General features: G+C 44.4%; 1 protein-coding gene across 1 annotated transcript in view; it reads left to right on the top strand.

The window, feature by feature from the left end:
• STK11 (serine/threonine kinase 11) overlaps positions 1 to 27791 on the top strand; it is a 94884-nt gene that overhangs the window by 19988 nt on the left and 47105 nt on the right. The window contains exon 2 of the mRNA XM_083364106.1: positions 22552 to 22635. Within this exon, the coding sequence (XP_083220232.1) occupies positions 22552 to 22635 (84 nt within the window). The remainder of the gene's footprint in view (positions 1 to 22551; positions 22636 to 27791) is intronic.

Genomic DNA, 27791 nt, shown 5'->3' with positions numbered 1-27791 from the left:
CCCTGGGCCCCAGGGACTATGGAGGCAGCATGTGTGCGTGCATGTGTGTGCATGCATGCCTCCACTCCCTCAGAACTATCCCCTCTCCCTCCCATCGGCCCACAAAGCTGGTCTAGGTCAGGGGTAGGTAACCTTGGCTCTTTTATGACTCGTGGACTTCAACTCCCAGAATTCCTGCGCCAGCCATGCTGAGGGGAAAGGGAGAGGTTTCCAAGCTGAGCCAGGCTGCCTCAGGAATTCTGGGAGTTCAAGTCCACGAGTCGTAAAAGAGCCAAGGTTGCCTACTCCTGCTCATCGTATTTCATGCTGAAGTGTTGATATAATTAGAAGCATCGAATAATACCAGCGGGCAAGTTTAGTCAACGCCACTTACTTTCTGAGGATTTGTTTGTATAGGTAGTCCTCGACTTAGGACCACGATTGAGCCAAAAATTTCCATTGTTATGTCAGTGAGTTTAGCCTCCTTTTACGACCCCTCTTGCCACAGTTGTTAAGTGAATCACTGCAGTAGTTAAGTCAATGAGGTGGTTCTTAAGTGACTCCAGCTTCCCCGTCGACAATGCTTGTCAGAAAGGGATCACGTGATCCCCCGGGACACTGCAACCGCCATAAGTACATGCCAGTTGCCAAGCCCCTCCGCATTTTGACCATGTGACCAGGAGGCTGCTGCAACAGTCGCAAGTTGTGAAAAACGGTCATCAGTCACTTTTTTTCAGTGTTATTGTAACTGCAACAGAGTCAGTAAATGAATAGTTGTAAGTCAAGGACTGCTATAGGAAGACTGGTTACTTTCGGCGATATCAAAAGTGCCCACATTTTGGCCAATCAAGTCTTTTCAGTTCAGCATCTTCAAACATTTTGAAATTGGACTACGGCCACCTTCAGCGAATTAATTGCTGCCTCTTTTAAAAAGTCAATTTTGTAACACAAAACGCTTTTTAAAGCTGCCGATGGTAATAATGGCTGTTTCCGAATAAGCAATCTTGTCCCAGAGAGGAAGCCTCTTCTAAAATTGGGTTATCTGTAAATGAGGTACAACAAATATATACACATATACATATACGTACGTACGTACGTATGTACGTACGTACGTATATTGTGTATGTTATGTATGTTTTTACCAGTGAGACTGGTTTTTGAACTTGCTATACTGCAGTACTGCAGTTCTATTATTATGATTTCTTTTGCCTTGCAGCTCCAAGCTAGGAGCGCAACTGGTATACATTGTGTATTCGAATTTCTTTTTTTTCTTACAAAGCTTTCCATTTAACTCTTTGTCAGCAAAAAAGAAATTCATATATATATATATATATATATATATATATATATATATATATATGCATATCTCCCTTGCGTCTCAGCTAACAAAGCAAGAAAGAGCCAGTGGCCTAAAGGTTAGAACAATTGCCTAAGGTGCAATTGGCCCAGGTTCAAATCTCAGAAGGGTATAGTTGACTGATGAGAACAAATAAGTTTGAAATGATCATATCAGTTTCCCTTTACACAAATATGTGTGTGTGTGTGTCTGTGTGTGTATCAAGGGACGCGGTGGGTTAGGACGCTGAGCCTGTTGATCAGAAGGTCGGCAGTTTGGCGGGTCGAATCCCAAGTGCCGCGTAGCAGAGTGAGCGCCTGTTACTCGTCCCAGCTTCTGCCCACCTAGCAGTTCGAAAGCACGTAAAAATGCAAGTAGAAAAATAGGGACCACTCCGGTGGGAAGGTAACAGCGTTCCGTGCGCCTTTGGCGTCTAGTCATGCCGGCCACATGACCACGGAGACGTCCTCGGACAAGCTCTGGCTCTTCGGCTTTGAAACGGAGATGAGCACCGGCCCCTAGAGTCGGAAACGACTAGCACGCATGTGCAGGGGAACCTTTACACACACACACACACACACACACACACACACACACACATATATATATATATATATATATATATATATATATATATATATATATATATATGGATCTTTGGTCATTCGGGTTTTTTCCCACGTAGAATTGAAGGTGTAAAAGCAACGTTTCCACGAAATCCCATCCGTCATCCTCAGGCTGGTGGCTTCAGCTTCCTTCTTCTGGGAGAAGCACGTGGTAGTGGCTGTTTGTTATATATCCCCTTTGGAATAGTTTTATCAGTTGAGCGTCGAGGGGAAAGATGATTAAGAAACTCGTGCATTTTCAAGTTGTTCCTAATGAGGCTTCAAGAACCCCAGGCGTTTGTCTCGAGAGCTCAGGAAGCTAAATAGATTCGTTGGCCTGTTTGTGGTGAATGTTTAATGGAACGTAATCAAGATCTAAACACGATTCCCAAAGGGAAGAGTTGGCATTTTCCTCGGCCCCAGAGCTGGATATGTGTAGGAGTCGCCAAGGTCAACTAGGGTGAACGTAGCTTTCCAGCTAAGTCAGAGAGACGGAGCCCTGCGTGAGGAAAGGTTTATTTTCCCTTCCTCCTTCCCCCCCGACCCCCCCTTGCTGATTTGGCCATCGGGCTGCAGTTGGCAGGGATCCAAATTCTTACATCCTGCTTCGTCATGGTGACAGTAAACAGAAGGAGGGATCCTTGCGTGAACCTGTCAGCAATAGCAGGCCAGAAAGAGGGCGGTTTCTTGACTAGAAGATCTTCGTTAGGGAACACTGGCAGAGCTCTTAACTGGACCTCCAGAATAACAAGAGTTGGAAGGGACCTTGGAGGTCTTCCTGGATCAATGGCTGTCCAATCTTTTCTTAAAAGCCTCCAACGTTGGAGCACCCACAACTTCTGGAGGCAAGACCTTCCAGCGGTTAATCCAGGGGTCTTCAAACGTGGCCCTTTCGTGACTTGTGGACTTCAACTCCCAGAATCCCTCAGCTAGCCAGCATGCCTGGCTGAGGAATTCTGGGAGTTGAAGTCCACAAGTCATAAAGGGGCCACGTTTGAACACCCCTGGGTTAATCGGTTCTCACCAGTCAGGAAATTTCTCCTTAGTTCTGGGTTGCTTCTCTCCTTGATTAGTTTCCATCCATTCTTTGCCGTTCTGCCTTCAGGTGCTTTGAAGAATAGGTTGCGCCCCCCCCCCCGCCTTCTTTGTGGCAAAAAAAAATATTTTTTTTGAACGATTTTTTATATTATTCAAAACAAAAAAAGTTAAAATACAAAACACCAAAATACTAAAAAAAATCTTTTTCTTTTTTCACGCTAGGCCTTCCTGAAGCAAAGACTCCCATTTTGCGGGCGTCTTTGGTGAATGAATAGGTAGCAGAATTTCCAATGTGGGCGCAAGGGGTGGGGTGGGAAGAAAAGCAGGGGAGGTTGGTTGATTGTCATTTCAGAAGGATTTAACCAACTTAATCAACATAATTTAACCAACTTAGTAATTGTTGAGGTCTGGAGGTGGGAAACCACTGCAGAATTATAATAATAATAACATTGGAAGGGACCTTGGAGGTCATCTGGTCCAACCCCCTGCTCAGGCAGGAAACCCTGTACCATTTCAGACAAATGGCTGTCCAGTCTCTTCTTTAAAACTTCCAGTGTTGGAGCGTTCACCGCTTCTGGAGGCAGGTCGTTCCACTGGTTAATCGTTCTAACTGTCAGGAAATTTCTCCTAGGTTGCTTCTCTCCTTGGTTAGTTTCCATCCATTGCTTCTTGTCCTGCCTTCAGGTGCTTTGGATAATAGCTTGACTTGACTTGAAAACATAACTCTGCCCACAGTTTGGAGTTCGATCCTGTCAGGGCTTGAGGTTGACTCAGCCTTCCTTCCTCCCCAGGTCAGTAAAATGAGGACCCAGATTGTTGGGGGTGATATGCTGACTCTGTAAACTGCTCAGAGTGTTCCTAGTTTAAACAAAAGCACTAAAAAGTGGTATATCAGTCTAAGTGCCTTTGCTCTTGCTATAATTAACCTTGGAAGGTAAATTATTCTTCCACAGGAAGCTTTGGGACAAGGAAGTCTCCACTAGATAGGGCTTGATCTCCAGAATCATTTGACACAAGACGGGTGGCAAATAAATTTCATAATAAATAACAAAATAAATAAAGCTCTGTCCTATACAGGTAGTCCTCGACTTACAACAGTTTGTTTAGTGACCGAAGTTAACGGCACTGGAAAAAGGGAGTTACGACTATTTTTCACACTTTAAGACCGTTGTGGCATCCCCCTGGTCACGTGATTTACATTCAGTTGCTTGACAGCTAGCTCACATTTAGGAGGGTTGAAGCATCCAGGGGTCATGTGATCCCCTTTTGTGACCTGACCAGCAATTTCAATGGGGAAACCAGATTTGCTTAACAGTCATGTTACGACCTCATCAACTGCAGTGATTCGTTTAACAACTGTGGCAAGAACGGCCATAAAATAGGGCAAAATTAACAAATTTTAAGAACATAAAATACTGCCTGTATTCCGGTTTCTTGAGGGATTGTGGAAGGAGAGTTGGGTAGCAAAAGAAATCAGCATCTGATAGCATCTAATCAATTTTATAAAACGTTTTGTGGGCTGCCTTAGAATCACTCTGTGCGTTGCCTTACATGTTTCTGGTGCTCACAAAATAAAGCTTGAAGCTTTTAATAAAGTTGGTCAGTCAGAAAAACAGCATCCTCATCCTGTTCTTTCAGATTATGCTAAACCAGGGGTCTTCAAACCTGGCCCTTTTATGACTTGTGGACTTCAACTCCCAGAATTCCTCAGCCAGGCTTTTATGACTTGGCTGAGGAATTCTAGGAGTTGAAGTCCACAAGTCATAAAAGGGTCAGGTTTGAAAACTCCTGTGCTAAACACTATTATTGATTATTCCTCCCAGCTGTGAAAACCTCTGTGCTCCAGCAACTTCATGTGGTCTCCTTTACTTTTGGAATTGGGAACTCTCAATTTTGGCACGGTTAGGATTAAAAAAATTAAAAATAAAACTGGGTTTGCATTTTGGAAACCATTGGGTGTTGGGTAAATTCCATCTTGCGGTCTCTGGTTCCCCCACCCCCAATCACAGTTTAGCATAGATAGCTTGGGCTACTTGTTGAGTACACAGAAGTTACTCCCCTCCCCTCAGTGTTGACTCAGATTTTTCAAGAATTGCTGCTTATTTCCATTTCGGGGAATATTGCCTAATTTCTACGAAGCCGAACGTCCATTTTTATTACTATTTTTTTTTTATGAGAATGCATGGCTTGCTTAACTCGCAGGACCCACGCAATCTTCTGAGTTGCGTTTTGGGGTTTGTTTGTTTGTTTTTAAGTTTTTGAACCAAAGCTTGACTCATACAAGAATCTCTTTGAGGAGGTAGGCGTGGGAAATGATGGGCAGGATGGAAAAGCACTCCTGCAAGACAGCTGGTCAATTAGTGTTCTGCAGGTAACCCTCGACTTATGACCATGGTTGGTTGCAATAAATTCTCGTAAGTCATGGCATTCCTAAGTCAAATGGGAGTTGATTTTTACGGTCATTTTTACAGTGGTTGTTAAGTGAATGCCGCAGTTGTTAAGCGAACGCCGCAATCGTTAAGTACGAAACCATTCCTCGAATCAGTAGTTTTGCCAGAAACCGGCAAAGGTGGTTGCAAATTGTGGTCACCTGACTATAGGACACTGCAACCAATCGCAAATGCAAGCCAATTGCCAACACCCAAATTGCAATCCCGTAGCTGTGGTGTGTGTGTGTGTGTGTGTGTGTGATGGTCATAGGTGTGAGGACCAGACTTTTTCAGTACTGTCATAACTGGCCGCTTAAACCAGGGGTCCCCAACCCCCGGTCTGTGGATCGGTACCGGGCCGCAGCATGCCAGCAACTGGTCTGGACAAACAAGCAAAGCCCCCATCCGTGTGATGCAGGCAGCGCACAAAACCACGCACTCTCCGGTCCACGGAAAAACCTTTCTCTACGGAACCGGTCCCTGGTGCCCAAAAGGTTGGGGACCTCTGGCTTAAACAAATGGTCAAAGGTGAGAATTACTTGTATGCTAATGGCCCCTAATTGCAGCTGTCCTTACGTCCTAAGAACGCAATCGTCTTGATAGTAGATGATCTTTCTTTTATTATCCGGCCAACTTTTAGCTAGAACCAGAAAGAACGTCATTTTACCTTCTTCCTGTTTGGTTGTTGTTTAAATAAAAACACAGTGTGTGTGTGTGTGTATATATATATATATATACAGGGAGTGCAGAATTATTAGGCAAGTTGTATTTTTGAGGATTAATTTTATTATTGAACAACAACCATGTTCTCAATGAACCCAAAAAACTCATTAATATCAAAGCTGAATATTTTTGGAAGTAGTTTTTAGTTTGTTTTTAGTTATAGCTATTTTAGGGGGATATCTGTGTGTGCAGGTGACTATTACTGTGCATAATTATTAGGCAACTTAACAAAAAACAAATATATACCCATTTCAATTATTTATTTTTACCAGTGAAACCAATATAACATCTCAACATTCACAAATATACATTTCTGACATTCAAAAACATAACAAAAACAAATCAGTGACCAATATAGCCACCTTTCTTTGCAAGGACACTCAAAAGCCTGCCATCCATGGATTCTGTCAGTGTTTTGATCTGTTCACCATCAACATTGCGTGCAGCAGCAACCACAGCCTCCCAGACACTGTTCAGAGAGGTGTACTGTTTTCCCTCCTTGTAAATCTCACATTTGATGATGGACCACAGGTTCTCAATGGGGTTCAGATCAGGTGAACAAGGAGGCCATGTCATTAGATTTCCTTCTTTTATACCCTTTCTTGCCAGCCACGCTGTGGAGTACTTGGACGCGTGTGATGGAGCATTGTCCTGCATGAAAATCATGTTTTTCTTGAAGGATGCAGACTTCTTCCTGTACCACTGCTTGAAGAAGGTGTCTTCCAGAAACTGGCAGTAGGACTGGGAGTTGAGCTTGACTCCATCCTCAACCCGAAAAGGCCCCACAAGCTCATCTTTGATGATACCAGCCCAAACCAGTACTCCACCTCCACCTTGCTGGCGTCTGAGTCGGACTGGAGCTCTCTGCCCTTTACCAATCCAGCCACGGGCCCATCCATCTGGCCCATCAAGACTCACTCTCATTTCATCAGTCCATAAAACCTTAGAAAAATCAGTCTTGAGATATTTCTTGGCCCAGTCTTGACGTTTCAGCTTGTGTGTCTTGTTCAGTGGTGGTCGTCTTTCAGCCTTTCTTACCTTGGCCATGTCTCTGAGTATTGCACACCTTGTGCTTTTGGGCACTCCAGTGATGTTGCAGCTCTGAAATATGGCCAAACTGGTGGCAAGTGGCATCTTGGCAGCTGCACGCTTGACTTTTCTCAGTTCATGGGCAGTTATTTTGCGCCTTGGTTTCTCCACACGCTTCTTGCGACCCTGTTGACTATTTTGAATGAAACGCTTGATTGTTCGATGATCACGCTTCAGAAGCTTTGCAATTTTAAGAGTGCTGCATCCCTCTGCAAGATATCTCACTATTTTTGACTTTTCTGAGCCTGTCAAGTCCTTCTTTTGACCCATTTTGCCAAAGGAAAGGAAGTTGCCTAATAATTATGCACACCTGATACAGGGTGTTGATGTCATTAGACCACACCCCTTCTCATTACAGAGATGCACATCACCTAATATGCTTAATTGGTAGTAGGCTTTCGAGCCTATACAGCTTGGAGTAAGACAACATGCATAAAGAGGATGATGTGGTCAAAATACTCATTTGCCTAATAATTCTGCACTCCCTGTATGTGTATATATATATATATATATATATATATATATATATATATATATATATATATATATATATATATATATATATATATATATATATATATATATATATATAAAACCTTGCAGATTTTTGCAAGCAGATACTTCTTGTAAAAAGAGGTTGTTTGCGTTAATGAATTAACACCAGTGGTTGAAAAATACCTGAGCGTTGTGAAATCTAGTCAAAAGTGGGGTGTCCTAACAATACAGGCAGGGGATTTTTTTGGTCATAGAACGCCCAGAACAGAGTTCTGGCACCTTTTTTGCATGGAACCTTGTAGGGTAGTGTATGAGTTCCGGCACCTTTTTTTTTTTACAAAAAAAGCACTAAATACAGGAATAAGTTTCCCCCCGAATTGTTGTATTTTGATCATCTCCTTTCCTTCCAACTTCCTGTGTTTCTATCACATAAGACGTGCATCGCCCTACCACATAGCGTGTGAGGCTGACCACAGTGTTTGTGGCGAGCAAGTGAGAAGTGTGTAGCAATAATTAGAGGTGAGAAAAGGGATTAAACAGGAGATTAACAGGGGTCAAAAGTCATGTGATTATTCTGCCGTTTGTTGGTAACCCGAATTGGAGAGCTGGTGGAGCTAACGCCCCCAATTTAACCTACTACTTAGTCCAGGGGGTCTTCAAACTTGGCCCTTTTATGACTTGTGGACTTCGACTCCCAGAATTCCTCAGCCAGGCACGCTGGGCTGAGGAATTCTGGGAGTCGAAGTCCACAAGTCATAAAAGGGCCAGGTTTGAAGACCCCTGACTTAGTCTGTCAGTCAGTCATATCCCAAACTTAAACCGAATCGAATTGTCAATTTCCTGTTTACATAGTAAAAGCAGTGCTCTTCAAATTCCAGCTGTTGGGGAGAGGCAACGACTGCACACACACACACACACACACACACACACACACACACCTTGCAATGTTTGTGGCTTTTCTGAATAGAGCAAGTTAGCCATTTTGCAATTGAGAAAACAGGGCTAGAAAGTCTGTTCACCTGATGCAGTTCCTATTGCCTTTTATTTTCATTTCAAAGGGTATGGTGTCAGATGCATAAACTAAGGAGAAATTTCCTGACAGTTAGAACAATTAACCAGTGGAACGACCTGCCTCCAGAAGCTGTGAATTTATTTATTTATTTATTTTATTTATTTTAATTCCATTTATATCCCGCCCTTCTCCGAAGACTCAGGGCGGCTTACAAGCTTAGCAGTAGCCTTCATTCTATGTATATGCCTGCTTATTAGGGCTTTCACACACACCCCAAGCGGCATTATTACAAAGTCAGCTTATTGCCCCCAACAATCTGGGTCCTCATTTTACCTACCTCGGAAGGATGGAAGGCTGAGTCAACCTTGAGCCTGGTGGGATGCGAACCTGCACTAATTGCAGGCAGCTGGTGGACAGTCATTTGTCTGGAGTGGCATAGGGTTTCCTGCCTGAGTAGGGGGTTGGACTAGATGACCTCCAAGGTCCCTTCCAACTTTATTATTATTATTATTATTATTATTATTATTATTATTATTATTATTATTATTATTAATCGCACAGTCAGCCAGATGTTCAGACTGGATTTGGCATTTTTGTCGACCTATCGAGTCCTTACCAAGGACCTGGGATAGGCAGATGTGGACGTTTGATGGTATTACAGATATCGTCGCAGGATGGAAGCAGTTCCTAGTAAGGCCGCCTTTATTGTTGTTGTTGTTGTTGTTGTTCTTATGCACACCAGTAGCATAAATCCCACCCCACTATCTCTGTAAGTTTGCATCTGCATAGCTGGGTGGTTGTTAATTGCGAAGTCGTGTCCGACCCATCGCGACCCCATGGACAACGTTCCTCCAGGCCTTCCTGTCCTCTACCATCTTCTGGAGTCCATTTAAGCTCAAGCCTACTGCTTCAGTGACTCCATCCAGCCACCTCATTCTCTGTCGTCCCCTTCTTCTCTTGCCCTCAGCCTTTCCCAGCATTAGGCTCTTCTCCAGTGAGTCCTTTCCTTTCTCTCTATGTGGTGCTTTTGGTCCACTCTGTTCCTTGCATATGTCGGTGAAGATTCTCAGTCATCGAGGTAGAGTACAGGTAGTCCTCGACTTACCACCGTTCAAAGTTACAGCGGCACCAAGAAAAGTGACTTACGACCATTTTTCACACGACCTTTTGTAGCATCCCCATGATCATGTGATCAGAATTCAGATTGACAACTGGTTCATACTCACGACCGTTGCTGTGTAACCGTGTTGCTAATTTTATCAGCTGCAGTGATTCACTTAACCACCGTGGCAAGAAAGATGGTCAAATGGGGCAAAGGTCCTACTTAACAGAGGTCTCACTGAACAACAGAAATTGGTGGCTCAGTTGTGGTTGTAAGTTGAGGGCTGCCTGTAGTCTGGAAGTTGCCACGACTCAACTTCCAGTTCCTTGCAGAACGTTGTAAAAAGTGGTCTGTTGATCTTTGGACAGTCTCAAAACACAGAGAAGCAGGCACATCTTCCCTTTTGTGGCCAGTACTTCATCAGCAGGATACTTGACCTGGCACACAGCCGAGCTTACCATTAAGGCTTATTTGTCTCTCTGGAAATCTAGACGGGGAGTTAAGGGGAAGAGAAGTTGGGGTGAAAGGCTGAGCAGCAAATTAAGTGCTCTTCTGATGCTAACGTCTTGCCCCTTTGTGAGGTGTGGGCTTCAACTCCCAGAATTCCCAAGCCAGCCAGGTCCCCAGATCGTAAAGTTGCCGTGGTTGCCCACCCCTGCTCTGAGGAGATCTATTGAAGGAAATGTTGCTGATTTCTAGGGGACCATCTCTGTCGAAATGGGAAACCCATTCTGCATCTTCTAATGGTGCCTTCTGCAAGTGCAAGTATGGCCTTTTTTCAGAAGCGCCCAATTTCTGATCATGTGACTATGGCAGGGGTAGGCAACCTTGGCTCTTTTATGACTCGTGGACTTCAACTCCCAGAATTCCCAGCACCTCTGAGACGACCCATGACCTGGATGCCATCGACAAGTTTGCCAGATATTTTCCCCAGAAAAAAAAAGGCCATATAGTTTTCTCATCCACCCTGGTTAGATTTCCCTTTGTGACTGTGACTGGGTATCTAGTCTAGTTACCTTGTGACCAGGTGTGGTCAAGTCAGCGTTGATTCTTAACAATCCCAAAATTAGCTTTTCTCCCGGATCACCTGTCTTCATCTTGGGCCTTTTGGTCTCTCAGTGTGTACATTCATTGCTGTTGTAATTGAATTCAGCTATGCTGCTGTTGGTTATCATCTTATCTTTCCTTCCACTTTTCCCAGCATTATAGGCCCGTCAAAGGAACTGAGTTTTCACATCGCGTATCTGAAATAATTTGGGCCTTGAGAAAGAACTTTGGATTTTTTTTTATTTCTTTCTTTATTTTTCTGATAATCCCATTTATCCGTTTTCCGGGTTATTCAGAAAGGGATCCTCACGGTTGAAAATGCCAACGTCTAAAAGCGTCTGATGTTATGCGACTCATTTGGAGATCAATCTCGATATCCATCGAGTTTCACAAGGAGAGCCACAATCTGCTTGACCTTCTAAACTACATTAATCTAGCTCAGGGGTCTTCAAACTTGGCCATTTTAAGACTTGTGGACTTGGGATTTGAAGTCCACAAGTCTGAAAAGTTGCCACATTTGAAGACCCTTGATCTAGCTCAGTAATGGCGAACCTTTTGGAGACCAAGTGCCCAAACTGCAACCCAAAACCCACTTATGTATCGTCGGGTACCGGGTGGGCGTGGCCCATTGGGTGGGCGTGGCTGTGGTGGTAACGGCAGACTGGGTGGGACTAAAAAGTTCAATCAATTCCAACTTTGCGAGATCCTTTTTTTTTCCCCCGCGAGAAGTTGGAATTGATTGAACCTTTTTTTTTTTTGCACACGGTGGCGGAGCCCTAAAGCGAAAAGGTTTTATAAAACCCAGTTGAAGGCCTAGGCCTGGGGCGATGGCGCGCGTGCCCACAGAGAGGGCTCTGCGTGCCACCTGTGATATGTGTGCCATAGGTTCGCCACCACGGATTCTAGCTGGTTCATAAAACACCATTTGATTTGCAAAAGAACCTCAATTTTCCACAGTATCCTGTTGAAAAGTAATCTAATCCGGGAGGCCTGTCATCTGGCCTCAAATCATTAATACGCTTTATAGCATCTGCCCATGTGTTTTTTTCTGGATAAAATGCTAGGAGTGGCGCTTTCTCCCGTGCTGCTGGAAAGGATGATGTTGCTGTTGCCACTGAAGCAATTCCTCTGTCTCCAGGACCTTCCTTTTATCGCTGCTGCCCAATAGTGGCATCTGCTTGCTTTAGCTGGGCAGCTGAGATGACCTTCACACTTTGGGCGACTCTTAACAGGAACTGTGTGTTGTGATTCAGTGTGAGCCTGTGCTCCCAGCAGCTGACTCCGATGAATCTGAGGAGGAGGAGGAGGAGGGGTTTGGAGAGTCTTCGGTATCGGAGGGAGGCTCTGATGCACTGCAGGACTCTCAGCCTGGCCCCTCCATTCGTGTTCCTCATGAGGCTCAGCTGTGTGAGGAGGAGGTGTCGGACTCAGAGGAGTCGCAGCTGAATCTGTTCAGAGACGCTAGAAGCAGAAGGCAATCCAGCAGAGCAGAGAAAATCAATGAGGCAACTCAGTGAGAGGAGGAGAAGGCAGTGAGAAGCCACGCCTTGGGACTGATAATGAAAGGGGAAGGTGTGGTCGGGGCTGGTTGCTGAAGGCAACCGTTTGAAGACATTCTGAGAGAGTCCTGGTCTGTTCTTGTTACTTCTGTAACTCTTGTTTGATATTTTGATTCATTCTATTGCTTTTTTGTTTGAACTGTAAATAAATTTGGGTTGGGTTTTTCCAGCCAAACAAGGCTGGTCGTAGGCTGGAACAGAACACTGTGCAGGTGGTCCTTGACTTAGCAACCATTCATTTAGCGGCTATTTGAAGTTACAGCAGCCCTGAAAAAGGTGTTTTGCAACCAGCCCCTTACGCTTACAGCTGTTGAAGCATCCCCCACGGTCACCTGATCAAAATTGGGGTGCGGGGCACCTGGCAGGTGTTTACGATAGTTGCAACATCCCAGAGTCACAGGGTTCACCTTTTGTAACTTTCTCAGGGGGCTTCTGACGAGCAAAGTCAGTGGGGGAAGCCGATTCGCTTAGCCACTGCAGTGCTTTGCTGAACAACTGCGGCAAAAAGTCGTAAAAATCAGGCACGACTCATTAACAAACTGCCGTGCTTAGCAACGGAAATGCTGGTCCCAGTTGTCGTGAATCAAGAACCCTCTTGGCTTTCCTCATTCATCCCTTCCAGGTACACCCCATTACTTCTGCCACATTGAGGAAGCAAAAGACTTGGGGGTTCCCGTTTGTATGAGGCAGGGGTCTCCATACTCTTCAGCTCATCAACTCCTTCATGATGCTTCAGATTGTTCATCACCTCGCGCCCCCCCCATGCTACTTTAATGATACTGTGAATGATAACAGCATCAAGAATGGTAATAAAAAACCCCAACATCCTTGGATATCTCCATTTACTCTTGGGGTTCAGTATCGAATACATGGGGAAAAGTGGTATACATATATATATATATATATATATATATATATATATATATATATATATGTGTGTGTGTGTGTGTGTGTGTGTGTGTGTGTGTGTGTGTGTGTGTATCAGAACAATAATGGCATTCTTGAAATCATTTCTTTACAGGCACATTAAATGAGCCACTCCGTATTTTTATTTATTTACTTTACACCTTTCTGTCCCACTCAATCAAAGACTCCCTACCAGAGTCTATATTTTAACATTTCTCTATTGACACTTTCTAACCTGGACTGCTGTTACTATTTTTAACATTCTCACAGCATCTCTGACCTTTTTCCCCCCATGATTTTTTTTCCTTCTAACTTGGATATTAACATTTAGAGCCTTCAGTTCAATTCCACTCTTACCATTACGCTTCCTGTAGGGATCACTGAAATAGTCCTTTCCAGCCAGCCGTCTCTCACTTCAGATTCTCTCTGAATGATTTTACCACTTTTATTTTTAATTCCATTCACTTTGCTGAAGGCTCCTGGCTTAACCCTTTTTACACTTGTTTTCAAAGCAGTAGCCTAGTTCCTCCAAATTATTCTGCTTTTCTTTAAACCTTCCTTACTCTCTTTGACTTTATATTTTGTGCAACTGCCTTTCTCTCTCCTAAACTTTTGCAGCAGCCATGAAAGGCTCTCTTACTGCTTCTCGGCCATCTTTCTTTCATCGATCCATTAAGCATCTTTTTTAATGCAACCTCACAACCCTTTGGTCCTCTGCAGTACAATTGTTTCACTCTCTCACATAATTCCTACATCTTCTTTCTTTAAGTCCACTTCCCAGTCATTCTTTTGGCACAATAGTCAGGGGTCTTTTGGCACTTAATCTGGGGTCTTCAAACTTGGCCCTTTTATGACTTGGCTCTTTAATGACTTGTGGACTTCAACTCCCAGAATTCCTCAGCCAGCGTGCCTGGCTGAGGAATTCTGGGAGTTGAAGTCCACAAGTCATAAAAGGGCCAGGTTTGAAGACCCCTGCTCTTAATCCTCTTTCATGCTTTCTCTTCCTGCAGTCGTTCTATTTTTTACTTTTGTTTTATTCTTTCCTTTCTTTCATTTTTTTTCCTTCAAAATTCACTGCCAGCAAATGATAGGAGTCTCATTTGGAACCTCTTGTCTTTCTATTAACTTTCAATGATTTATTCTCAGTATTAGAACAAATTCCTTTTCTAATCGCTAACGGTTGCGCCTTAATATGTTTTCATTTGTCTTTTGTACTTACGACTAGTGCCTAAATCACATTTTAGAAACTGGCAACTCTTTTTTTGTTTTAATACCGATATTCACCAACCAGTCACCCTTCTCATTCATTCTTGGTTTCCAAACAGCCCGATAACTGTTTATAAACTCACTCATCTCATTCTGTGCCATTCTTTGAGTCACGTAGCAGAATATTTTTCCCACTGAATCACACACCCTTCAAGATCTTGCCCAGTTTGCCCCCAAATTCATATTTAGTTCTTCAATTAGTTAATTGGTCAAAGATTTGAAGTGGTGTAGGGTTTCCTGACTGAGCAGGAGTTTGGACTTGAACAGAGGTCCCCATTCTTTTGGGCACCAGGGACCGGTTCCGTGGAGAGAGGTTTTTCCATGGACCAGAGGGTGCGTAGTTTTGTGTGTGGCCTGCATCCCGCGGATGTGGCTCTGCTTGTTTGCGCCGCCCAGTGGCTGGCATGCCGCAGCCCGGTACCAGTCCATGGACCAGGGGTTGGGGACTAGAAGACCTCCAAAGCCCCTTTCATCTACACTTTTTCCTTTGAGAATCATCCTCCAAGGATGTTACGATAAACCCGAGTCACTTGTTTCAAAGACAGCCGTGTAACTTTTGGAAAATGTCTGGGATTCTCGTAGTTCTTTTAACACAATAGATCAGGGGTCTTCAAACTTGGCCCTTTTATGACTTGTGGACTTCAACTCCCAGAATTCCTCAGCCAGGCACATGTGTGCCTGGCTGTGGAATTCTGGGAGTTGAAGTCCACAAGTCATAAAAGGGCCAAGTTTGAAGACCCCTGGTAGAAACGCAATTGGCTGCAGTCATTTGCATTAGCAGTCTGGCGGCGGCATTAACTCTGGTGGCGCTGCCTGGCTTTCCACGTCCTGGGAGGCAAAGCAGGGGTTCAGAAGAGGTGGGAGGGTCTGTCCTAAAAAAGAGACCAACCAAAGCCACCCAGAGGAACCCCCGTCCCTGGTGTTACGTGGCTTGCTTTCTTTGGGTCAGCGGAACAGCAGGCTTGCCTTCAATTTTTCTTTCTTTCTTTCTTTCTGTTTTTTCCCTGTTCCACTGGAGTCCTCTGATCAACTGTTCTCTCTCCCTGGCTAACACGGCCCTGCAGCTTTTTCTTCCTGGGTTTTTTTTTTTTTTTGGTAGAACGATAGGGGGAGCGGTGCTGTGTGTGCCAAAGACACACACACACACACACACACACAAACCAGAAGGAGGCAGGAAGTTATTGCCAAGCGCTGGGCATCGTGAGCCACAGCAGTTCTGGCAGGCACTCACAATCGAGAGAGGGGGCCGTCTGTGGCAAGCAGGAGCATTGGACAAATTGTGTGCCATTCCCAGGGCTTTTTTTGTCATAGAACGCTCAGAACGGAGTTCCGGCACCTTTTTTGGATGGAACCTTGTAGGGTAGGCAAGGCGGGTTGTATGACACGTGTGAGTTCCAGCACCTTTTTCTTTGACAAAAAAGCACTGGCCATTCCTATTTGTTCAGTTTCTCTCCCCACCCCCCACCCCGCTCCCCTCCAATAACATTTATACCTGTCCCAATCTAAAAGGATCACACCTGGAATACTGCAGCCGATTTTGGTCACCTTATCACAAAAAAAGACGTTGAGAGTTTGGGGAAAAAAATTCAGAGAAGAGCAACTAAGATGATCCAAGGCCTGGAGATTAACACCTACGAAGAACGGGTGCAGGACTTGGGTTTGGCTAGTCTAAAGAAGAAACAGGGGAGACACGCTAGCGGTATTCCAGTATCTGAGGGGCTGCCACAAGGCAGAGGGGAGTCATTTTATTTACCAAAGCACCAGAGGGAAGGATGAAAAACAATGGTTGGAAGCTGATCAAAGAGAGAAGCAACCTGGAACTAAGAAGAAACTTCCTGAGCGTGAGGACCATCAACCAGTGGAACAGCTTTGCCTCCAGAAATCGTGGGTGCTCCATCACTGGAGATTTTCAAGAAGAGACTAGACAGTCACTTGTCTGAGATGGTATAGGTTCTCCTGCTTGAGCAGGGGGCTGGACTAGAAGACCTCCAAGGTCCCTTCCAACTCTATTCTATTCTAAGGGACTCCGCAAAAGGAACAATAATATTAAAGGCATTATCCTTTTTTAAAAATAATAATAATAATAATAACAGAATAACAGTTAAAAGGGGACCTTGGAGGTCTTCTAGTCGTCCAACCCCCTGCTCAGGCAGGAGACCCTATGCCAGTGATGGTGAACCTTTAAGAGACTGAGTGCCCAAACTGCAACCCAAAGCCCACTTATGTATCGTCGGGTGCCGGGTGGGTGTGGCCCATTGGGTGGGCGTGGCCCATTGGGTGGGCGTGGCTGCGGTGGTAACTGCAGACTGGGTGGGACTAAAAAGTTCAATCAATCGATTCCAACTTTGCGAGACCTTTTTTTCCCTGCGAGAAGTTGAAGTTGATTGATTGATTGAACCTTTTTTGTTTTTGTTTTTGTACACGGCGGCGGAGGCCTAAAGCGAAAAGGTTTTATAAAACCCAGCTGAAGGCCTAGGACTGGGGCGACGGCGCTCTGCATGCCCACAGAGAGGGCTCTGCGTGCCACCTGTGACATGCATGCCATAGGCTCGCCACCACGGCCCTGCACCATTTCAGACAAATGGCTGTGCAGTCTCTTCTTTAAAGCCTCCAGTGATGCAGCGCCCAAAACTCCTGAATGCAAGCCAGTCCACTAGTTAATTGTTCTCACTGTCAGGAAATTCCTCCTCCTTTCTCGGTTGGGTTAGACTAGCGCACATAAAAAAAAGAATACATAAGGTGACGAAAGGATTTAAGGGCCAAACGTTCATTGAAATAGGATACGGATTTCGCTTGCTTCTCAAACGCAAGAATGGTTGGAGCCATCGGTACACCTCTGCGGCTGCTCTAAACGTTGTGGGACACCATGAAAAAGCTCTCCATCTGCCCCCCCCATCATAAATGATGGTGGAGGTGACCTTCAGGCTGGCTGAACCAGGTGGATTCTACTCTGGCAAGGCTTTCCACATATTCTAGTATTGCGCCATAAAGAACGTAACTTTGAAATGGACTCAGTGGCCTACCGGCAATCAATGCTGTCACTTCAAACTCGGATCACGTCCCGAGTTTTTGGCCTTTGCGGAGCCGGGCGGGTGTGGTCTGTGCGTGACACATCCGGCCTGTGGGCCACCAGTTTGACACCCCTGTTCAAGATTATGGATCATTCGGTACAAAAAATTGCTTCCCTCTGCTCTGCAAAAGATGTTTAGGGGGCTGGAGGCTAAAACATATAGGGAACAGTTGCTGGAAATGGGTATGTGTAGTTTAACGAAGAGAAGGGTGAGGGCGGACATGATAGCAGTCTTCCAGTATCTCAGGGGCTGCCCCAAAGAAGAGGGAGTCAAGCTATTCTCCAAAGCGCCTGAAGGCAGGACAAGAAGCAACGGATGGAAACTAGTCAAGGAGAGAAGCAACCTGGAACTAAGGAGAAACTTCCTGACAGTTTGAACAACTAACCAGTGGAACAACCTGACTCCAGAAGTGGTGAATGCTCTAACACTGGAAGTTTTTAAGAAGAGACTGGCCAGCCATTTGTCTGAAATGGTATAGGGTTTCCTGCCTGAGCAGGGGGTTGGACTAGATGACCTCCAAGGTCCCTTCCAACTTCTTCTTCTTCTTCTTCTTCTTCTTCTTCTTCTTCTTCTTCTTCTTCTTCTTCTTCTTCTTCTTCTTCTTCTTCTTCTTCTTATTATTATTATTATTATTATTATTATTATTATTATTATTATTATTATTATTATCCCTGAAGCTGTGTTCCAGTAAGGAGGCAGGAACAACTCCAGAGCAACAGCTTTTTTTTTTTTGTCTCAGAGCAAAAATATAGTTAAAAAAAATCAAGCTTAAATGAGGCGCAAAAGTAGCAGTTGAAAAGGAGAAGACATATTGGTCACTTTTAAGTTCTGACTTGCTCTGATTAAGGAAAAAGCACAGGGTGGTCTTTTGGTGGATGATTGGAATGGGATTGATTCTAGAAAGGAAGATGATCAGGTGGTAGAATCTACTAATAGGTGGTACTGAGTGGACTTCAATCAGAATAGACCTGGAAGGGACCTTGGAGGTCTTCTAGACCAACCACCTGCTCAAGCAGGAGACCTGCCTGGCCTATACCATTTCAGACAGGTGGCTGTCCAATCTCTTCTTAAAAGCCTTCCAGTGATGCCGCACCCACAACTTCTGAAGTTGTTCCATTAGTTAATTGTCCTCGCTGTTAGGAAGGTTCTCCTTAATTCCAGGTTGCTTCTCTCCTTGACTAGTTTCCATCCATAGTTCCTTGTCTTGCCTTCTGGTGCTTTGGAAAATAAGTTGACCCCCCCCCTCCTCCTTGTGGCAGCCCCTCAAATACGGGAACACTGCTCTCATGTCACCCCCTAGTCCTTCTTTTCTCTAGAGTGGCTCCACCCAATTCCTGCAACCGTTCTTGATAGGTTAGTCTCCAGGCCAGGAGTAGGCAACCTTGGCTCTTTTATGACTCGTGGACTTCAACTGTGCTGGCTCAGGAATTCTGGGAGTTGAAGTCCACGAGTCATAAAAGAGCCAAGGTTGCCTACACTTGCTCCAGGCCCTTAATCATCTTGGTTGCTCTTCTTTGCGCTTCCCGCCTCCCCCAAAGTCTCAACATCTTTTTTGTGATGTGGTGGCCCAAACTGGATGCAGTCTTCCAGGTGTGGCCTTACGAAGGATTGACAAAGTGGTACTAATACTTCACGTGATTTTGATTCTATGCCTCTGCTTATACAGCCGAGGATTATGTTAGTTGGCTGCTGCCGCACACGCCTGGCTCATGTTTTAACTGATCGTCCACTAGGAAGGACTCCAAGGTCCCTCTCATAGTTTTGAGCCAGGTTTTGTATTTGTGTCTTTGGTTTTTCCTGCCTAGGTGTGAAATCTTGCTTTTCTCCACATTACATTTCATGTTGCTTGAGTAAGGGGTTGGCCTAGAACAGGGGTCCCCAACCACTGGACCGTGGACCAGCATCAGGCCGCGGCATGCCAGCAACTGGGCCTGACAAACAAGCAAAGCCCCATCTACACAAAACCACACCCCCTCTGGTCCGTGGAGCCGGTCCCTGGTGCCCAAAAGATTGGCCTAGAACAGGGATAGGCAACCTCGGCTCTTTTATGACTCGTGGACTTCAACTCCCAGAACCCCTGAGCCAGCCATGCTGAGGGGAAAAGGAGAGGTTTCCAAGCTGAGCCATGCTGGCCCTATGGAACCAGCTCCCCATGGAACTTAGGACTGCCCCCGACCTTCGCTCATTCCGCAGGGACCTGAAAACTTGGCTCTTTGAGCTGTCTGGCCCAGGCTGAGGGGTTTTTAATTTTTTTATTAGGCTTTAGTTTTAAATTTCGGGGACTTTATTTAATTAATTGTTTTAATCTGATTTTAATTTTTGTATGTTTGTTTTAATCTTCCCTGTACACCGCCCTGAGTCCTCTGGGAATAGGGCGGTATATAAATTTAATAAAATAAATAAATAAATGAATGAATGAATTAATGAATTAATTAAATAAAATAAATAGATAGATAGATAGATAGATAGATAGATAGATAGATAGATAGATAGAGCCAAGGTTGCCTACCCCTGGCTTACATGGTAAGGTTTGTTGCTTCACTTCTTCTGACATGTGCTAACCTTGTCCCCCTTATCTGTGTGTGTGTGTGTGTGTGTGTGTGTGTGTGTGTGTCTTGACCTCCAAGGTCCCTTCCAACTCTGTTATTCTAAGAGGGAGATAGGTGGTTAAGAAATGAGAAATGTAGATAGGCAGGCAGGCAGACAGACATTCAGACGTGGCTTTGCTAGGCTGGGTATGGAAACACTAACCCTTGCAACCTAGCACCCTAAATTGGGTGCACCTAGCATAACCAACTTTTTTTTTTAGGAAAAAAATGGAATCTAATAGAAACAGACTTTCTCGAAAATGGTGGACTGTGAGCAAGTCCTCTTCTCTGAAACCTTCAACCTTTCTGCTAAAGCATGAAAGTACTAACTATACAGTAAGGAGGGAAGTACAAAAGAAGTCATCAGCACCTGCAGAGCAAGTCAGTCCAGTTAAGAAGGGAAGGATTACTATTTTTTCCCCCAACCAAGGGCCAAAACGTAATTTATTTGTTTTCCTGAGGCCCGCAGGGAAGCAGTTAATAATATCCTGTCATTGGAGTAAGCGAGATTGGGGAAAGTTTGCTCATTGTGGAGGAAGATTAAGTGAACTGGAGATTTTAAAGGGGGGAAAAAACCCCAAGTATTTGAAATATAAGCCTAAAGGCAACCATTTCATTCAGAATAACAGGAAGGGACCTTGGAGGTCTTCTAGTCCAACCCCCTGCTCAGGCAGGAAACCCAGACAAATGGCTGTCCAGTCTCTTCTTAAAAACCTCCAGTGTTGGAGCATTCACCACCTCTGGAGGCAGGTTGTTCCACTGGTTAATTGTTCTAACTGTCAGGAAGTTTCTCCTTAGTTCTAGGTTGCTTCTCTCCTTGATGAGTTTCCATCCATTGCTTCTTGTTCTGCCTTCAGGCGCTTTGGGGAATAGCTTGACTCCCTCTTCTTTGGGGCAGCCCCTGAGATATTGGAATACGGCTATCATGTCCCCCCTCACCCTTCTCTTCGTTAAACTAGACATTCCCAATTCAGCAGCAACAACAAGAACTTTATTGTCACTTTGAATGTACACCAATCGGCATACATCAAAATGAAATTTCGTTGCATGCAGCTCTCAAAGGGTCACCACCTCCGATATACACTCCTTGTTCGTGGCCAGCTCAAGTTTCAGATCGTCCATTTTAGTCTCCATCATTTGTGAATGATTGCAAACAGGACAGATGTAAACGGAGCTCCATGTGGATTAGCAAACATTCCTTGCTTATATGTTTTAGCCTCCAGCCCCCTGATCATCTTTGTTGCTCTTCTCTGCACTCTTTCTAGAGCAGGGGTGTCAAACTGCCAGCCCGCGCCCACCCCACTGCCGGCAATGGCAAAACTGCCCCGATACGAGTTTGACATGTCTGTTCCAGAGTCTCAACATCTTTTTTACATCGTGGTGACCAAAACTGGATGCAGTATTTCAAGTGTGGCCTTACCAAGGCATTGTAAAGTGGTATTAACACTTCAGGTGATCTTGATTCTATTCCTCTGTCAATGCAGCCTAGCACTGTGTTGGCTTTTTTGGCAGCTGCAGCACACGGCTGGCTCCTGTCTAAGTGATTTGTCCACTAGGACTCCGAGATCCCTCTCTGTGTCTGTCACAGAGAAGAGCCAGAATCTTGTCACGTCAGCAATGGAATAGCATCACATGGTGTCTGCCGGGACTTTCTGTATAATAGCAATAGCACTTAGACTTATATAGTGCTTTACAGCAGTTTACACAGTCAACCCTGTTGCCCCCAACAATCTGGGTCCTGATTTTACTGACCTTGGAAGGATGGAAGGCTGAGTCAGCCTTCAGCCGGTGGGACTCGAACTACCAAACTGCTGGCAACCTGCAGTACTGCACTCTAACCACTGTGCCACCTCGGCTCTTGGGGCAGAGTATCCTCCCCTCCGTGTGACTGCGGGGTTCCATATGAAACTGTAGATCACATGGTGACCGGCTGTAAGCTGAGGGCATAAACCGGTCCAGTATCTGATTTTTGTAATATAAAAAATGCTGCACTTCAGTGGTTAGCTGGTCTAGACCAGGGGTAGGCAAACTTGGCTCTTTTATGACTCGTGGACTTCAACTCCCAGAATTCCTGAGTCAGCCATAAGCCATAAAAGAGCCAAGGTTGCCTACCCCTGGTCTAGGCCAGAGGTCTTCAAACTTTGAACAGTCACTAAACAAACGGTCATAAGTTGAGGACTTACCTGTATGTGTTTCTCTGTACAATAAGCAATTCATTCCTAGAGCAAGAACTTACCTGTATTTTGAGACCTGGCTTGTTCCCTCGCCAATATGTTTTCCTCTTTTTTCTTTTTTTTTCCTTCCAGGGAAATACAACTCCTACGGCGGTTGCGGCACAAAAATGTGATCCAGTTAGTTGACGTATTGTACAATGAAGAGAAGCAAAAAATATATCCTTTCTTTAGGTTTTTCTGTTGAAATCTCCCTATGAAGATCCGGATCCACTGGTTTTTCACTTTCCACGTGTCTCTACCTGGTTTCTAATGATGCTCCGTCTTTGCACAGTTAGGTGCCTTCCGCACCGACAGGCCTTCATCACCCAGCATTGTCTATGAATGATGGCTTCCTAAGGGCATGGATTTTCTCCACCTCTGCTATCCAAGAACCTCTTAACGGCAGATGTCTGGAGCTAAATCTCAACCTTCTGCATGCAGAGCAGATGATGGACCTTCTCCAAATAATGCAGCCATGTCTTTCTAAGTCCGTGTTTCCCAACTGTGGCAACTTTGTGTGGACTTCAACTCCCAGAATTCCCCAGTCAGCAGAATTCTGGGAGTTAAAAAGTCCACATCTCTGAAAGTTGCCAAAGTTGAGAAACATCATTCTAAGCCATAAAGCAGGGGTCTTCAAACTTGGCCCTTTTAGGACTTGTGGACTTCGACTCCCAGAATTCCTCAGACAGCATGCCTGGCTGAGGAATTCTGGGAGTCAAAGTCCACAAGTCCTAAAAGGGCCAAGTTTGAAGACCCCTGCTATAAGGACTCAGAACCAATGTTTTATACACACACACACACACACACACACACACACACACACACACACACAGTTTTGAACACCTTGCCGGCCTAAATACGGGCCAAATCTTTTCTTGCCTGTATCAGCCCAAACTCAGGCCACCCACAGGTGGTAGTCGCAACTGCGACAATCATTATTTTGCATAAATTTTTGGATTGCTAACAAAGAATTAAAGGAAGACTCATACAGCCATTTCAAACTTATTTGTTCTCATCAGTCAGCCACACCCTTCAGGTTCGAATCTCAGAAGGGTGTGGCTGACTGATGAGAACAAATAAGTTTGAAATGGCTATATCAGTTATCAGCCTCCCTTTAATTCTTTTATATATATATGTATACACACACACATATATATACATGTTGTTGTTGTTGTTGTTAGCTGCGAAGTCGTGTCCGACCCATCGCGACCCTATGGACAACATTCCTCCAGGCCTTCCTGTCCTCTACCATCTTCTGGAGTCCATTTAAGCTCACGCCTACTGCTTCAGTGACTCCATCCAACCACCTCATTCTCTGTCGTCCCCTTCTTCTCTTGCCCTCGATCTTTCCCAGCATTAGGCTCTTCTCCAGTGAGTCCTTCCTTCTCATTAGGTGGCCAAAGTACTTGAGTTTTAGCTTCAGGATCTGGCCTTCTAAAGAGCAGTCAGGATTGATCTCCTCTAGGACTGACCGGTTTGATCGCCTTGCGGTCCAAGGGACTCGCAGGAGTCTTCTCCAGCACCACAGTTCAAAGGCCTCAATTCTTTGGCGCTCAGCCTTTCTTATGGTCCAACTTTCACTGCCATACGTTGCAACTGGGAAGACCATAGCCTTGACTATACGCACTTTTGTTGATAGGGTGATGTCTCTGCTTTTTAGTGTGCTGTCTAGATTTGCCATGGCTTTCCTCCCCAGGAGCAAGCGTCTTTTAATTTCTTGGCTACAGTCCCCATCTGCAGTGATCTTGGAGCCCAGGAAAATAAAATCTGTCACTACCTCCATTTCTTCCCCATCTATTTGCCAGGAATTGAGAGGGCCAGATGCCATGATCTTGGTTTTCTTAATGTTAAGTTTCAACCCAAGTTTTGCACTCTCCTTCTTCACCTGCAACAAGAGGCTCTTTAGTTCTTCTTCACTTTCTGCCATTAGAGTGGTATCATCTGCGTATCTTAGGTTGTTGATATTTCTTCCGGCAATCTTAATTCCAACTTTTGATTCATCTAGCCCTGCCTTTCTCATGATGTGCTCTGCATATAAGTTAAATAGGCAGGGCGACAGTATACAGCCTTGCCGGACTCCTTTCCCAATTTTGAACCAATCAGTGGTTCCGTGTCCAGTTCTCACTGTTGCTTCTTGACCCGCATATAGGTTTCTCAAGAGACAAATAAGATGGTCTGGTACTCCCATCTCTTTAAGAACTTGCCACAGTTTGTTATGATCCACACAATCAAAGGCTTTAGCATAGTCAATGAAGCAGAAGTAGATGTTTTTCTGGAACTCCCTAGCTTTCTCCATGATCCAGCGTATGTTGGCAATTTGATCTCTAGTTCCTCTGCCTCTTCGAAATCCTGCCTGCACTTCTGGTAGTTCTCGATCCACATACTGCTGAAGTCTAGCTTGTAGGATTTTAAGCATGACTTTACTAGCATGAGAAATGAGTGCAATGGTGCGATAGTTTGAACATTCTTTGGCACTGCCTTTCTTTGGAATTGGAATGTAAACTGATCTTTTCCAATCCTGTGGCCATTGTTGAGTTTTCCAAATTTGCTGGCAAATTGAGTGTAGCACTTTTACTGCATTGTCTTTTAAGATTTTGAATAGCTCAGCTGGAATACTGTCACTTCCACTAGCTTTGTTGTTGCTCAGCTTTTCTAAGGCCCACTTCACTTCACATTCTAGGATGTCTGGCTCGAGGTCAGTGACCACCTCATTGTGATTATCAGGGACGTTAAGCTCATTCTTGTATAGTTCTTCTGTGTAATTTTGCCACCTCTTCTTAATCTCTTCTGCCTCTGTTAGGTCCCTGCCATTTTGGTCCTTTATCATGCCCATTTTTGCATTAAACGTTCCCTTCATTTCTCCAATTTTCTTGAAAAGATCTCTGGTCCTCCCTATTCTATTATTTTCTTCTATTTCTTTGCACTGTTCATTGAAGAAGGCATTCTTATCTCTATATATACATATGCACATACATATATACACATACACATACACACACACACACACACCATATTTTTTGGACCATAAGATGCACTTTTTGCCTCCCAAAAGTGGGGAAGATGAGGGTGCGTCATACATACATACCGGTATGTATATGTATATGTATGTATGTATGTAAATTTTTTGGCTTGCTAACAAAGAATAAAGGGAGACCAATATGATCATTTCAAACTTATTTGTTCTCATCAGTCAGCCATACCCTTCTGAGATTCGATCCTGGGCCGACTGCGTCTTAAGCAGTTGTTTTAACCCCTAGGCCACAGGCTCTCTCTCTCTCTTTGTTAGTTAAGAAGCAAGGAAGATATGTGTTAAATGTTTGTTAAGCATTCAGAATACACTTGCTTGGTCCCAGACACGGGACAAATCTTATTTCCTGTTTCAGCCTAGCCCAAGGCCATCTACAGGCAGTAGCCACAGCAGTGGCAGCTCATATTTGTGTAAATTTTTTGGCTTGCTAACAAAGAATAAAGGTCTTATATTATTTGTTTTCATAGATTTTCACGGGTACAGGTATGTAGGTCTTGGCATATTCGGGTCTTTTCCCGTGTAAGATTGAGGGTGTCTTGGTGATGTTTCGATGAGGTCCCACTTGTCATGTCCAGCCTGAAGATGACGAGTGGGACCTCGTCGAAACGTCACCAAGACACCCTCAATCTTACACAGGAAAAGACCCGAATACGCCAAGACATATATATTATATTATATATATATATAATCTAGTCGTCCTATCTTTTTTGGTTTTCCCTTGCTGTTCCTAAAACAAGGGTGGCTGAGCAGTGGGGCTAATTTCACACAACCCTCTGTAAATGATGCCAATCTTCCGGAACAGACAGTTCCATAAACCATGTGTCTTGACTAGTTGAAAGGTTGAGATAAGCCATGGTCTACCCATTATTGGGATAGAAGTTGCTGGAAGTTTTGTCCTGGTCACATTTGGGCAGTAACTGACTGGCCCTTGACTTGGAAGAAGACAAGTTGACTTGTCACTCACCTTACTTTGAGAATAACCGCTGAGTTATTGAAAGGCTGCTTAGAATGAACCTTGCTCACCGCTTTTGAGCAAAGGCAGGACAGTGGCCAGCGTGATTTGAGACTGTTTATCTCAGTCCTAGCTTTGAAATACAGGTAGTCCTCAACTTGCGACTGTAATGGAGTCTTCCCATTACAGTCGTATTTGTGATGGTTGTAAAATCAGATCAGGACCGACTTGATTTTATGTCCCTTTTTTGCAGCAGCAGCAGCAAAGCAAGACACCACAGTTACAAAAAGAATGGCGTCATTATATGAAAGTCATGGTCATTAAGCAAACCCATTGTTTGCTATGGCGCAGTTTTGCTGAAAACTGGAATTCCTTCTGCTTTTCTTTAAAAAAACCCATAGTAAGTGCGGTCACATGACCGCAGGATGCTGCGAGCAGCTGTAAATGTAGCCATATTGCAGTGTCCAACGTGTGTGCATGTGATCACAGGTGCCCCCCCACCCCGTTGGAATTCAGAATTATTAAGAATAACTCCCTTTTCCCAAGTAAGTCATAACTTGGAACAGTGGCTACCTTCAAATGTTTGTAAATTGAGGACTAAGATGTCCTACTAGGTCAAGGGGTCTTCATTCTTGGCCACTTTTAAGACTTGTGGACTTCAATTCCCAGAATCCCTCAGCCGGCTGAGGAATTCTGGGAGTTGAAGTCCACAAGTCTTAAAGTGGCCAAGATTGAAGACCCCTGTACTAGGTGCTTTGCTAGTGGCTCTGTAAATTTAATTTAATTTTAATTTAATTTATTGAATTTATATACCGCCCTTTCCCGAAGGACTCAGGGCGGTTTACAGGGTATAATTTTCAAAACATTAATACAAAAATTAAGACCAATTTAAAAAAGATTAAACTAAGTCCCTGCAACATGTAAAACCCCAGTTAAAACCCCAATTAAAACTCAGCCTGAGCCGGAAAGCTCGAAGCCGGAAATCCCTCCAAGGAAAACAGTTACAATCCGTAGTTATTGAAATGGCATCTTTTATTGGACCAGGCAAGTTGACCGAGGCATTAGAATTCATCTCTGCCTAACTTCCTAATGCGGTCCTTCCTAATACATTCCATTATGCCATTTGAAAATAGGACGGTAATAAATTGTAATTAAAAATTCACTTTCCGACCAGTGCTCACATTTAACAGTCAGATTTCGTGTGCCCGACGACAAACACCTTCGGTGCAAAACAGACTGAGGTCTGGTCAGTCTAGGAAGATTCTAATCAACTAATTAGAGCAGGGGGTCTTCAAACCTGGCCCTTTTTATGCCGTGTGGACTTCAGCTCCCAGAATTTCTCAGCCAGCATAC

This window comes from Vipera ursinii, assembly GCF_947247035.1.
Source record: "Vipera ursinii genome assembly, chromosome: 1".
Classification (NCBI taxonomy): Eukaryota; Metazoa; Chordata; class Lepidosauria; order Squamata; family Viperidae; genus Vipera; species Vipera ursinii.
This window is presented reverse-complemented; position numbering and strand designations above follow the sequence as displayed.